Source organism: Anser cygnoides, chromosome 1 (assembly GCF_040182565.1).
Source record: "Anser cygnoides isolate HZ-2024a breed goose chromosome 1, Taihu_goose_T2T_genome, whole genome shotgun sequence".
Taxonomy (NCBI): domain Eukaryota; kingdom Metazoa; phylum Chordata; class Aves; order Anseriformes; family Anatidae; genus Anser; species Anser cygnoides.
In genome coordinates this window covers 33,015,708-33,030,667 of record NC_089873.1, presented here as the reverse complement: position 1 = coordinate 33,030,667, position 14,960 = coordinate 33,015,708, and the positions used below count along the sequence as shown (strand labels likewise).

Below are 14,960 nucleotides of genomic sequence, written 5' to 3'. Positions count from 1 at the left end.
GGAGGAGAGGGTCCTGAGGAGGAGAGGGTCCTGAGGAGGAGAGGGTCATGGCGAAGGCGAGGACGCCTTCAAAATGAGAAGGTAACGATACGCGCGAAGCACTTGGAGACGTGAAAAATAGTAGGGAAGTTCAAATTCGGGTCTAATGCACGTAGCTTCAACGTTTTGTTGGGGACATACGGTACGTTTTATGGGTCCGTGGCTCTGGTTTATTCCGATTTTTGTCGGTTTTGCTGGGCCGTCGCCTGCCTGGGAAGGCGAGCGGGGAGGAAGGAAGAGGAACCGGGCTGGCAGCAGCCCCGCGGGGCGGCCTCCCGAGCACTCGCAGGCGCAACCAGAAGCAGCGCAACGCGACCCCCCGGCATTGGTGCTAAACACCCCAAAAACGGGGTCGCGCTGCAGGACGCGGGACTTCCCGTTAACCCCGGGACCTTATGTGCAGCTGGGTGTATCTGCTCTCCCCCGAGGGGCCGACGATGTCGGCGGCCAGCCTCCTCCAGCCGTCCTGCGGGTCGATGTAGGCGGCCAGGCGCTGCAGCAGCCCGTAGGGCAGGCGGCGCACCGGGGTGGCGGCGCCCACCGCCCCGCTCATCCCGCCGCCACGGGGCCCACCGCGCCCCAGCCGCAGTTCCCCTTTAAGAGGGCAGGGCCTGGCGGAAGGGCGCTCCGCTCCGCCCTCTCGGGGCGCACCACCGGGAGGGGGAATAGAGGGGGGAGCACCCTTTGAGCGCTTCCCCCCCTCGGTGGAGGGAGTTGGTAGCGCCCTCATGGCTCCCCCACGGCTCTCCCGCGCCCCTCCCCGCGGCGCCCCCTGGCGCCATCTTTGAGGCGGAACCGCGTGCGGGGGGCCGTCTTTATTTCCATTTTTATTTAAATTTTACTTGTATATTTTAGTTTTAAGTCGATTTTTAACTCGATTTTGAGTTTTAATTTTTAACTTGGGGGCGTTCTCGCCCCGCGGGGGCCATGCTGCCTTCCTTCGGCTACGCCGCCCCTCACAGCGGCTTCCGCGGCACCCTCAAGGGCTGCCCCGGCGACTTCGTGGTGACGGAGCTGCCGCTGCCCCAGCGCGGCCCCAAGGAGCCGCGGGCGGAGCCGGCTCCCCTCAGAGCCCCGTCCCCCGGCGGGCAGCAGCCCGCTGCGGCGGTCCCCGAGCCGCCCGGCGACCCGGTGGCGAGCTGCCTGGGCGAGGAGGCGAGCGAGCGGCTGGCCCGCTTCGCCCGGGCGCTGAGGGAGGCGTGGGGCGGCGGGGAGCTGAGCCTGGGGAGCCTCGGCGGCAAGGCGGAGCGGGCAGGGGTGCACAGCGCCGTGCGGCAGCGGTTCCCCTTCCTCGCCACGGCCACCAGGGGCCGGGAGGTGGTGGTGAGAGGCGACGATGGCTACCGGGAGCTGCGGCAGCTGGTCAGCGAGCGGGAGGCGAGCGGGTTCTTCAGGTTTCTGGACGCCAAGGTGGAGAACTCCACGTTCTCCTTCGAGCCCGACGGGGACAAGGAGCACAGGAAGGCGGTGCACCACCTGGTCAGCAGGAGGTTCGGGAAGCTCCTGGAAACGAAAACTTTCGCCGTGGCGCACGGCGATCAGCAGGCGAACATGGCGATAACGGTACGGTTCCGAGGGAGAGGGTCCAGGAAAAGGTGTGCTGAGGGCTCCCTTGAAAAGCAAGAACTTTACACAGGTAAATATTGCATTTTTAGTAAAAGTGTTAGGTCTGTTCTCCCACGTGCCTGGTGACAGGATGAGGGGGAACGGGCTAAAGTTGCGCCAGGGGAGGTTTAGGTTGGATATTAGGAAGAACTTCTTTACCGAAAGGGTTGTTAGGCATTGGAAGGGGCTGCCCAGGGAGGTGGTTCAGTCACCATCCCTGGAGGTCTTTAAGAGACGTGTAGATGTGGAGCTTAGTGATATGGTTTAGTGGAGGACTTGTTAGTCCAACCTCTGACCTAACACTAGGTGATCTTGGAGGTCTCTTCCAACCTAGATGATTCTGTGATTCTGTATTATGGTGTTCTTTACTAATACTGACCCTCAGAATCATTTTAGTATGATACATAGGCCTGATGTACCCATTGCTTGTCCTGAAATAAATCGTTCCAAATGTAATGTAGTTCCATCACTGAAAAATAGACCTGAGATGGATGAATCAAGTTCCTACAACGACTTACATACACTGTTCACCGTTAATGCTTACGGGTCTTTTGCTTGTACCTCTAATTCTCTGTTGCTCCCTGTGCGTTAGTTCTCCCTTGAAAGTAATTGAGGGTTTTGAAAAGATGCGTTTTCATGTTGGACAGTTTAGGAAGGTCAGATTTGATTTATGATCTCATTTCTTAAAGCAGTTGTTTTCTGATATCCCAAGTGTTTCTAAGAATAAATCATGTTATTTGAATTGTGTTGCGTTTTGTCAGGTACTGCTCTTAAAGCCAGCGGGAGATTGTACTTATTTTTGTTTAATGCATCTTTATTCTTCCCTTTCAATACTGGAAAAAGTCCCATTTCCTTTAATTTTGTGGGGTGGGAGAGGAAACAGTGGGAGCACTGTTTCTTTGTAGTTTCCATGCTGTCATAGTTTGAAGGGAAGAACCTGCTCTGGAAGAGCACCTGTATGATTTGGATCAAATTCCTAATAATTCTGAGATGATTGTTTCAGCTTTCACCCTTCAGAAAGAAAACCTAGAAACACTGGAAGCAATTGGCATCTTGGCTGCTGAACTTGGAGTTCTTCCTTCAGACTTCAGTTACACTGGCATCAAAGACAAGAAGGCTATTACTTACCAACCTATGGTTGTGAAGAAGGTTACTCCTGAGAGGTACTAAAAATCTGGGTATATTAAGTTTAAGACATGTTTAATGTGTTAATATTAAACAATTTTAATATGTTAATCAGTAGATTGCACCATGTTGATACTTAAATGTTCATTAAGCAACCTGGTCTACTGGGTGGCATCCCTGCCCGTGACAGGGGTTGGAACCCGAGGGCCTTTAAGGTCCCTTCCAACCCGAACCATTCTGTCATTCTACTGCTGTGTCTTCCCCTCCTGTATCAGAGCACAGTGGCAACGGCTTTAATATTTTGTGGCTTTAGGATATATACAGCGTAAAATTGAAGTCCCTCAGTGTGGGGAATTTAAAGAAAAGTCTTCCCTTTGTTGTTTGTTTTAATGATATGAGTATACTATATCATCTGGGACATTATCCTTCCAGTTCATGCTCATGTGATCCCCTTCACAGTTTCTTGAATACCATCTACTGCCCGGAACAGTTTTCCAACATGCTATCAAAGTTTTATCTTGTGGTCCACAGACAACTTAAGAGCCATATACAGATTTAGAAAAAATAAACTAGATCACTGCAATTATACTTTGGACAGATGTTCTTTTAGAGTGCCGAATATCAACTTCTCTTACATTGCTCGGTATAGAAACATGAGACTAAGTAAAGATGCCAGCAAGCGTGGAGGTGGAGCATACATCCTGAATAACGTGACAATAATACAAGGCATGCCATTCAATTCCTCATTTTCGTTACTCTTAGACAAAACTCAGTGGGTAAAAAATATACTTTAGGTTCTGCAGTAGTAACTGCAGTAAAAAATTCCCAGTGTAAAAACCTTAACTTATTTCTTCCTCAGCTTTAACTTTCTAATGGTTTTTAAGTCTTAGTGAAAAAGAACACTTTCCAAATAAAGGGAAGTAGAATTTATGTTTTTAGGGTTTGAAACTAACATAAATGAATAATAATAGTAAAATTCCACTGCAAACCGGGCTATAAGGCCATTTGTTCAAGAGAATAGGCAAAACTTGTCTTAATGTATAAATGATTAAGCACAATAGTTAAATGCTTCCAAGCCTCTTCTATATCAGGAAATAATTTATGAAATTGTTAAAATATTGCTTAGAAAGTAAGCTGAAATTTCCCTTGATTTGAATGGCTATTTCATACACATAAGAACAAAGAGATTGAGCAGATGCTTTAAAGGGCAGATAGCTGAACTGTCAGCTATGTTTTCAATTACAAGCATGTGCAAGCATACCCAGAGAAAATCAGTGCTCTGAGTTTGTTTTTGTTAAGGCTGACCAAGAAAGAGCAAATTGTGTTTTGGAGACCAATAGAGTGGCAGACATTACTTCCCATCAAGCTACAAAACATAAATGCAACTGAAGCAAACGTTTTAGAAGTGTTTATAGATTGCAGCTGAATTTTAAGATTGCTGTCTCTGCGTTTGTTTTTTTTCTTTTTTTTTTTTCTCATAGTAATCTTTTTTAAATCTCTTTTGAATTCTTAAGCCTTTTTAATTCTAGTGTAAGGTAAAGAAGACATTTATTGCAAGTTCAATAGCATTTACAGCGGACAGCTTATAATTTCTCCCAATTATTTATGCAGGTTGAAAGAAATTGGAAGCAAAATGGAAAAAAAAGGCATGAAAATACACAACATACATTCAGCATCCCAGCACCTTAGGCTTGGTCAGCTGAAGGGCAATCACTTTGATATAATTGTGAGAGATCTCAAACTCCACAGTCATGACTCCCCTGCAGATTTGAAAGAGAGAATATCTGAAGCAATGGAAAATATTAAGGTAAAAAAGCTGCACAGCTGCCAATAAGGGGTTGTAATTCTGTGCTGTAAAACAAATTGCGTTTAAAAAATGTTTGTAATGGCAGAACAATGGTGACATTTCCCTTTTTTGATGTCTTTGCTGTTTTATGGCCTTCCTGCATTACTCTTGGAACAAAGATGCCGTCTGAAGGGGGCCCATAAGTGAATTCATTCTGTGTTGCAGGCTTCAGAACCCAACATGGTGCAGCAAGACAGATGGGAAGGCAAATTGGTAGCAAATGAGTATCGATAGGTGAGCTGTCAACCAAAGTGATGTGTTTCACAGTGGCAGTTGATAGGGTAAAAGAATATAGTTATACATGTCAACTGCTTGCCTTTTTTGGTCATGTGAAGAAAACGCGTGGTTGGCTTGGGTGAAAAAATGTATACTTTGATGACATAAACACGTGTGAAATGTTTGCAGCAGACAAAGATCCTCTGAAATTGAGTGGATTTTGATTGCTGTTATCCCTTGTCTGATGATGAGGGTTTTTTTCAGGTCCTATCTTAAGTCACTGAGAAAAGTAGAAGAGAATGGTGGAAAGGAAAAAGTTGAGATGTTTTGCACAGCAGTAATTACCCTTGCTTTCTAAGTAATGGCTAGAATACAAATTACTTTAAGAAGATTAATCCAGGAATAAAGACTTAAATGAAAGCTATCCAGTGTGCAAAAGCCAAATACATGACGTGTAAAAATTTTGGAAATGTATTTTATTACTGAAAAAAAAAACCTACGACCAACTGGTGCTTTAATGCCTTTCTCTCTTCTACACCTTACTTTTTTACTCTTGGCCTTTACTGTTGTAATAATCATATAAACAATCTCATGTGAAAAAGAGCATTTTAAAGAAAAAATGTCCAATGGTTTGTACCATTCATTACTTTTGCTGTACTGCATTTGCTTCAATAGAGATTTCATAATTCGGCACATAGAAAGAACTCTCTTTGATTTGAACTGAAGTAGTATTTACAATAATTACGTATAAAAGATTTTGTTTCACTTACCTACGGTTTTATGTTTTGAATATAAAGAGAACAGAACTTGATTGTCCTTTTAGACCTTTCTAAATCAGTTGCTAAAATAATGAGTCATAATTTTGTTTTGTATTTTTTCAGATTAAAAAAACAGTGTGTATATTTTGGATATAAATACAGATCTATGTATGTGTTGTATGCTTAGTCTCACTAATAGTACCTGGTGTTTTGATGTTCTTCACATATTTATTCTTTCTAATTCTAGACAAAAGGTTTTGTGAATTACTATGGACCTCAGCGATTTGGCCAGGGACAAAATGTTCAGACAGATCAAATAGGATTGGCTCTACTGAATGAAAAAATGGTATTTTCATTTTGTAATTTAAGTAGTTACTGTCAAGTTCATTTTACATTACTGTTGCAATGTCTGGTGCTGGGGCTGACCTTCCCAGGGAGCAATTTCATTTCTGAGATAAACCCCTCTGTGTGCTGGAAGTAATTGCCAGATTAGTTCTGACAACAACGCAAGCGTGAAGATTTTCATACTGAATCAAGAAAATCTGTTTGAAGCAGTAGGTGCAGCTGCAGGTAGCTCAGGAAGTGATTCTTCTGTCTGCGATGGGAATGGTATCCTCATCGTGCCGCTTCTCAGGGAAGCGGCTGCATTCCATACAACATTTGAACACTAAAATGAAGCAATCTTTATACAATGCTTATTCATGGTCCTCTTAACCTGTAGCCTCTTTATCCTCATGGGGGTCTCCATTCTTTTTGCAAATGTCACAAGGTACTGCATAGGATCGTACAAAAGAATTTGCTTTTTCAATGCCACAGTAATTAATCTGCTGTATAAAAGAGATTGCTGCTTTCCATTATTCCTTGGCTACTGTCCCAAAATCTTAGTTCTGAGCAAATGTTCCCGTGTAAGCTAAGGAGAACTTATTTCTTAAGTAATAACTCTTAAGATAAGAGTCATATACTTTTCAATGCATCTAGCATAGTATTTGGCACAGGTTTAAGACAGAATCAAACTCTACAAAATAAATGAATACTTGAGTATCCTTTTCCTCTAATCTTGTTTTGATTCTGAGAAAGAATTTGAGGGCAGACCATAGAAGTAGCTGTTGATGTATCTGACATTTTGAATTCTGATATGTTAACAGTTGACACAATGTGTCAGTCCCCGCAGAGTAATGATATAAACCTCTAGTCTTAACTCAGTTACTTTTTAATTTGAAACATGCATTTGTGTTAAAAATGTGCCAGTATATGTTTACACAGTCCCAATACAGAGGAAGACTACAAAACGTCGATAAAAGAGATGAACAGCGAGAGTCACAGGCTGATAGAGGTGGTAGTGCAAACTGTGTGGCTCCACCAGTGATTCTGTGACGTAGTATTTTCCCTGTCACAGTATCAGTTCAGTATTAAAAGAAAGGATTGTTGCCCCTCTGTGTGAGACTACAGAAAGCGCTCAGCTTAAGTGTTACATGTGTCATGCTGGAGGGAAAGAAAAGGAAGGAACTTTCCTGCTCAGGATAGAATGATGGTGTTACAATGCAGAGGAGGAGTTCTAACTGGATGTCCAAGAAGACATTTCTCGTAGATCTTTGAAAGCAATCTCATGCCTTCTTTGCGACCAGAACCTTTCCTAAATCTGAGAATAACATAGCCACACTGGTGGCTGTGCTGTTCATGGTGTCTTCTGTGAAAGGGAGTGTTTCGTGTAGACGTTACAGCACTGAAATGATTTTGAGAGGTTGCAAATCTGTCAGCACAGATTCGGGTGCATGATTGTCTGTTTAGTTGACAAATAATTATTTTTACGTGCAGAAAATATAAATTATTAATATTGTTCTTTAAAGGTGGAAGCTGTGAAATTATTCTTCACGCCCGAAGATACTGATGACCCTGTGAACAAGGCAAAAAGGTACTTTCTTCAGACTGGTAAGTCCAGTTAAATTGTCTATTTATCAGTTCAGCATAGGTATTGCGAGGGAATAAAGCGTTGCTGCACAGAGGGAGACTTTTTATTTTGCTGTTGCTTTATGTCACTTATTACATATTCCATGGAACTCATTAGAACTGCACGTGTTTTTAATAATGAGATGAAGATCAGGCCCTAAATGTGCAAAATAATGGAAAACTAATGTATTTCAGGTGCAAGAGGGTGCAGAAATAAATGGCATATAGCATAATGCTGGAAAAGACTACAGTATTATTCTCAAAGCAGTTTTGGCCTCCTTCAGTCTGTTAGCTTTTGGAATACAGCTTTTTCCTCTCTAATTTAAAAGGAAGAATGCAGAATGAGGCACCCAGCTGACATTCAGCATTTACCACATTTGGGCATCTAATTTTATGAAATTTCTGTAATAATCTTAGCTCCTGGGTTCTTGCACCTTTGGGCTCTGGTTTTATGTCTTTTTAATTATGTATCTTCTTCTCACACATTCCTCTAATCTGCCTTCTTTCTTTCTTGAACTGAATTCAACAACATATGCCAGAAACAGTGTGCTGAGTAAAACGCTCTGTGTGTCATATTTGTTGCTGTCATTCAACCGGCCAACTTTCCGTCCAAAACTAAAAATTTTAAGTTGCTCTTGACCGCAAATGTTTGATCTCTTCAAATCTTCAACATCTGTTAGCCTGCTTATCACTGTACGTTGACATGACAGCTACAATATGTGGCTTCAAGGGACACAGAGACCTTTCATTTCACAGATGAGATAAGATGAATCATTCTGTGTTGTACATTGCTGCGTGATGCATGGAAAGACATTGATGCGGACTCTGAAAACAGCTGCTTGCCTTTTCCTGAAAGAAAAGGCGATGCAGTGGCTCCTTCAGATAATCGCACTTTGTAAGAAAAATTAGGAAGGAAAAAATATGTAAAAACATAAGATTTTAAATATAAGACATTTATATAACGTAGTACAAATCTGATTAAATACAATTTCATCTTGGCTGAGGCCTAGACTTCCTAGTGGCCATTGTGATTTGTAAATTTAAAATAGACATATTTTTTTACCCCCTATGAAATACACGTTTTCAAATGACTTAAAATCGAGATTAAATGTTCTGTCCTAGCTTGTTTTCTACTTTCAGTTACCTGATCCAAAAAGAACTTTTGGAACAATGAAATACATTTCTAAGAAACTGCAACTAGATTGAATAACTGAATGACAGCCAGTTGATTTATCACGTGTGAAATACAGAGAATAGAATTCATGGGACTGTGTTGACAGGCATATAAGATGGAATTTGTCTGACATGACATGTTGAAAGAAAGGGAATAATAATGTAAAAGTCAGCATAAAGGGGTTAGACTGACATAATTTATTCCTACTTGATTATTTCATCTTTTTAAGTGTGTTTTTTTCCTCTAGGTAGTATTTGAAAAATCGGTGATTACTTATATGATTATTTTTGTTTGTATCAGAGGATGCAAAGGGCACACTCACGATGCTGCCAGAATGTAAAGTGAGAGAGAAGATGATGTTACGTGCTTTAAATCGCTATGGTGTAAATCATGAAGGTTGTACCAGAGGATGGCTCAGTATTCCTCACTCCATGCGCATATTCTATGTCCATGCTTATTGCAGTAAAATATGGAACGAAGCAGCATCGTATAGGCTGGAGATGTATGGATCAAAAGTTGTTGAAGGTGATCTAGTCTTCACTGAGGAAAATGATGAAAGCCTTTCCCTGAATGACAAGGTGAGTCTTTACAAAATAGTTCTTGTGAAAAATAAGCTTAATGCGCTTGAGTACATTACAGAATCGTCTAGGTTGGAAGAGACCTCCAAGATCATCTAGTCCAACCTCTGTCCTAACACTAACAAGTCCTGCACTAAACCATATCACTAAGGGCTACATCTAAACGTCTTTTAAAGACCTCCAGGGATGGCGACTCAACCACCTCCCTGGGCAGCCCATTCATACATTCATATGTCAGACAATAATCCAATGCTTTTATTTTGGCATGTTTATTAAATCAGTTGCTGTTCATGATAAAGAGGAAAGAAGTGATGTATTTCTTTTTGATTTACCACAAAGAGGCATATACACTAGACGTATTTTAACAGTTTTTCTGTTTTGGCTATTCATTTTATTGAAGGAATGAGAAGGGACAGAATGGCAGAATTGATGTATGTAAGAACTTATTCTGCCTGGCATCTGATGCTCTTCTTAGGGTCTGGCTGGGGAAAACCTTCAGATTAGGCTCTGGGTGGACCTACGTTATCAGTCAGTGTAGATCTGAGTCTTGCTTTCAAGGTCAGACCTTGCCATTTATGTACGTTATTGAATGTGAGGCCTGGTGCAAGTTGGCCTCAGACTGAACTGCTAATCATGCTGCAGCTACACAGTCAAAGCATGTTTAGCAAAATTTCTCTTACTCCAGCAATTAAAACAAATTGATGAAGAGTCTGAACTGTTGGCAGCTGTTCAAAAATGCACACTACTCTTCTTGGGAAAAGAGTAAAGGGCAAGGGAGTGCTTCTGGTTGCCCATAGCACAGCCTTGGTGCTCCGCATGGAGCCACAGGTGAGCAGATGTGTTAAAGCCAGCATTGAAGTGTACGCTGGCCACAGGCTTGGGCATGCTGAAGTCCATTTCTGAAACAGTCAAACCCTTCTTTCAGGGTTAACATACCTTTTTCTTAACTGGATAAGGAGGCAGTTATCCTTCTCCTGATCATCACATAAAGCATAGAATTTTGCAATGTTTTACTGGAAAATAAACAGGGGTGTGCATGGGCAGAATGTATCTCACTTCTTGGGTGGAAATTCTTATAAATCTGAAAGCAAAAGCACTCGAAAGATAACTGAGTAATTTCTAGTCCCTGTAAAAGAGTGGCTTATGTTTCCATTGTGATTTTTCTTCAATAATATTTTTGAGAGTGAAGGTTAATAAACCAAGTAGATCAAATCAAATGAAGAGCAGGGCCACCAAATTTAGTAGTAAGTTACTGAGTTTACTGTATATTCCTATTCAACGGAACAAATTTTAATTAGTGTTTTTGCTTTTGGCAATGTAGCACAAAATTGCAGATTATAGTAAACATTTGTAATATTTTTCATAGCTAGAATAGATTATTTGGCCTTGTAGTAGTCAAATAATCTTAGAATGCAGAGCTTAAAAGTTTTCAAACTTTTAAACTTTTTCTTTAAAGTTTGCAAAAGTTTTTTTTTTTTTTTAAGTTATTTTTAAAAGTTTTTTTTTTTAACAACTGTCTTTCCAGGTTCATGTTGTCACCGCTTCAGAAGAGTCAGCTAACAAATATTCTATATACCAAGTAAGTCTGTCTAAAACATTCTGAGTTGATGATCTCTTTATTTGATTAAAGTGTTTTGTTTTAAAGATAATAGGAATATATTAACTGGTGCAGTCTTATTTCTTGCCAGAATGCACATTAAAGAAAACACATGTGAACTAATCTCCACCCTCTCAAAAAACGGAAGGAAAAAATATTTACTTTGTAATGGAAATTAGAACAGTGTCATTTGCAGTATGGTAATGTTTTTTTGAAGTTGGATATAAATGCTTTGAAATTTTTTTCAATCTATGCCTGGAAAAAACACTTGAATGGTTGATGTAATTTTTGAAGGCTCAGAGTGCTGTGAAGTCGTACATCTGTAACTTAATATCTTTATTTCTCTATCTTTCCCAACAAGTATGGAAATTCATGTTAGTATATTTCTAGTTTGTTTTAGAAATCGTAATATATTTATTATTTTTTCTTTTTCATTTAAATTACGTCCAAGTAACTGCACAGCTGTATTTAGCAAAAGGTGCTGTTTTGCTATTTCAGGACCCAGAACAGAAGGTTTAAACACATTTACAATTGTAATCACATTTCTTTAAAGGGAAATTGGTGAGCTTTATTTCAAATCCTTTTTTTTTTTCTTGAAGGTTGTTCTTCCAATGGTGGGACATAGTATTAAGTATCCCAGTAACAAAGTTGGGCAATGGTACCATGAAAGACTTTCCAAGGATGAGCTGCAGATTTGCAAATTCAGAGTGCCTCCACTACAACTGAATATACCTGGATGTTACAGACACATTTTGAAAAATGTTCAGAATCTGTCATATTTTATAGAAGGCAGTGAAGAAGGAATCAAAAATGAAGACAACCATCTGAACGAGTCAAAACTCTCTCTTCATATATCGTTTGACCTTGATCCTTCGTGTTATGCAACAGTCTGTCTGAGAGAAATAATGAAATGTGACTTTTAAGATACCAATTAATGAAAGATTGCAGGAATATTATAGCAATGGTGGTATTTTTTGTATAATGCCAAGAAAGTGAGGGAGAATCCCACTTTCAAGCCAGAAACATGAAAAAGTAATAGATTGAGATTCATACTGAGTAGGGGAAAGAAACAACTCCAAAATCCTAGTTCCAAAAACATTCCAAACCCAAAATGCAAATCCTTGGATGCACTGGAATAAACAATGCAAAGCTGTGTGTCATGTCAGACAGGTTTAGCAGAACTTCAAGAAGCTGTGAGCTGCAAGCACGGATTTCGTATTTTTGTTGATGTCCTACTTGCAAAGTTACATTCTGGGAACAAATGCAAACAAAAGTATATTTTTTCATTATCATTTTTATAAAAGCTGGTTTATACTGAGCGTTCAGGAAGACTGAGTAGCCATTATGTAACAAGTTTGCAGGCTACAGGTACCTAACTAAAAAGCTGCTGTACTGAGGTTCACTAAATACTTGTGTTGTTGTTGCATTCAGGCACCAAGTCTTAAAAAGGTGCAAGTCCTTAATCAACAGTAACAAGTCATCTGGCACATTGTCAGACAGTTGATGAATACAGCTACTTAAGTTCATGCTAATGATTCCAGGATTAAGTGGCACATAGCTTTTTAGTTAGTGCTTATTCAATTACTTGATGAGGTGTTTAATTAATATAATTGCAAAAGTATTTATAATAAAAACCAAACCCTGTTTTATTGTTTACAGAATGCACGATGTGTTTCTGTAAAGCCTTATGGTGACAAAGAATTTTTAATGGAACCATCCCTTGGGAAAAGAAAAAAAAAATCTTTTATATTCTTAATTAAAAAAAATCAACTGTGATAAAATGAGTGCGTTTGTAGACAACGGAACAATGAAGAATGTCATTTACCTTGACTTTAGTAAGGCTTCCGCCATGGTGTTCCACAGTATTCTTGTAAGCAAGTTAGGGCATTATGTTCTAGATGGGTGGACAAACAAGCAGATAAAAAAAAAAAAAAAAGTGTCTGGAAGAGGCTAGGAGAGTAATGGTTAATGGGTTACAGCCTAATGGGAGTGAATATCACGGGGGACTCTTCTGGGCCCTGTGCTCTTTAATGTCTTTGTCATCCTTAACAAGTTTGCAGGTGCAGGTTTGGTGCAGCTCACACCAGATTAAGGGAACAAACTGGTACACTGGAGTCTGTCATTCAGGGGGACCTAGACATGCTGGAGGAACATCCCGACAGGAACCTTGTGAGAGTCAGAGAGCAAGAAGGTGGAGCCAGGCTTCACAGTGGTGCATGGCAGCAGGAGAGACAATAGACATAAATTGAAATGAGAGGACTGGTTATAAAATAAAAACTTTTTTCCCCTTGAGGATGGTGAGGCAGTGGAACAGGCTGCCCAGACAGGCTGTGCAGTCTCCGAGGAGGTTTCCAAGACCCAAGTGAATAAAGCTGTGAGCAAGGTGGTCTGAGAGGCTACCCCACTTTTTGGAGGTGCTTGGGCTATAGACCATAGATCCCCTCCAGCCTGAATTACCCTGTTATCCTAAGCAGAGTATTGTGTTTATTCAAGCTGTAGATGGCAGTATGACTTAAAAGTAAAAGGGAAAAGTCTACCCATTTTTACTGAGAATTAATAACATGAGTTGAATTCTGTTTATGGCATCAGTCTTTCAGTTGTTGGTAATAGCTGAGCAAGATAAATCTCCCAAGGTTGATAAACTATTTATTTATGCCACTTTTATGGAAATATAATTCCCTTGATTTCAGTGCTTGTGTAAAATTGTGGCGGATCCAGATATTTCACAGCCTTAAGTAAGAGGATTACTCTGAAAGTCTGTGTAATTCAAAATTTGACCTTTAGCTTTCGTATGGGAAAATAGACTGTCATGCAAACAATAGCTAGAGAGCCACTGAAGGCGACTTACAATGCTTGCTCTATTACGGCGCTTACTTTATACCTCAGGTTTATGGTATGCAGCAAAACCAATTGAAAAATCCGTTTCCCTGCCACGACCCATCTGAGACAGCTTTGTTCCTGTCTTTGCTTTTCAGTATCACCTCTTCTGTCTTCCACCTGCCCTTAAAAATACCCGTCTTGTGAAAAACTATTTATTACCTGAATCATTTTGGTACAGCACAGCTCAGAAAGAGTTGTCCTGTCACCACTGACTTGGGAAAGTGCTACAATGCAGACAAGATGCTGCATGCAGTTACAACAAACAGAAGAAATGAATTAGCACTGAAGTTCCATTTGGACGACTGTGATTGTCTCCTCTGCATCTCAAAAGAGCCTTGGAAACCAGCTCCTCACAATGAGATTTGAATACATAGCATTAAAAGTTGATCCTTGATTTGGAAAGATGCAAGAGGTCAGATTAAAACATTTTTGACTGAAAGGCATGCTATTTAAAAATAAAAGATCAGAAGATGGTGTTAACAGAGCTCCTCTATAATCATTTTAGGCTCATTTGTCAGTACTTCTATTGAACACTCAAAGGGCTAATCTTCTTAAGCAAATCGTTCTTTCAGCAACTTGAAGGTGAAAGAGCTAATTATGTGTGTCCATGGGTTAAATTCCTATAATATAAGTGTTCTACTAGGGAAAAGTCAGGTTAGCTGTTAGAGAGTTTGTATGGTAAACATCCTGCTTATTTCAGTGGGCATTTATCTTTAATTCGTTCTCTTAATCTTAGCAGCTATTTTGCAGGATTATGTACGTGAACTGTTGAATTCAGGGAGTTTTGTATGAGTGCAATACTCGGCTATTTAAGTCTAACCTACATAAGCAAAACAGCTGTGCCCCTGCACTTAGAAAAGAAGATAATCACTGCACTGATCTGAGTTTAAAAAAAAAAAAAAAAAGGTCTTAGTCATCTCTTATTTTTCTAAGTACTTTTATTGCTAACATCCTTTTCTGATAAGCCTTAAAGCATGAAAAGAGGTCTCTGATTCCATTTCTAACAAAAGGGGTTTTAAGTTCAATAGCCAGTTGATTTTTTTTCAATGTAGATTATAGATAATTAATTGGGCATTTGAATAGGAAAAATGCAAATGTTCTTAAGCTGTGAAATCCTGTTACTTTTAATTCATTAAAAATTTGACAACTAGTATTATCCTCGATAAGAATGTACAAATTTTCAGACCTTGCAGAA

General features: G+C 40.3%; 2 protein-coding genes across 3 annotated transcripts in view; one reads left to right on the top strand and one right to left on the bottom strand.

Annotated features, from left to right (window-relative positions):
* Window positions 1-653, bottom strand: part of IRAK4 (interleukin 1 receptor associated kinase 4) — a 17,282-nt gene extending 16,629 nt beyond the window's left edge. Inside the window, exon 1 of one of the 2 annotated variants that reach the window (XM_013199207.3) lies at window positions 432-653. In XM_013199207.3, coding sequence (XP_013054661.2) covers window positions 432-592 — 161 coding nt within the window. In that variant the 5' untranslated portion in view covers window positions 593-653. Of the gene's footprint in view, window positions 1-180 lie in introns of both variants that reach the window. The other variant, XM_066992065.1, reaches the window with a different exon arrangement.
* Window positions 650-14,960, top strand: PUS7L (pseudouridine synthase 7 like). The gene is made up of 8 exons (XM_013196030.3): window positions 650-1,675; window positions 2,648-2,807; window positions 4,381-4,576; window positions 5,837-5,935; window positions 7,437-7,518; window positions 9,011-9,288; window positions 10,814-10,867; window positions 11,485-14,960. Exons 1-8 carry the CDS (start codon window positions 967-969, stop codon window positions 11,806-11,808), a joined length of 1,902 nt encoding a protein of 633 aa, XP_013051484.3. The 5' UTR covers window positions 650-966; the 3' UTR covers window positions 11,809-14,960.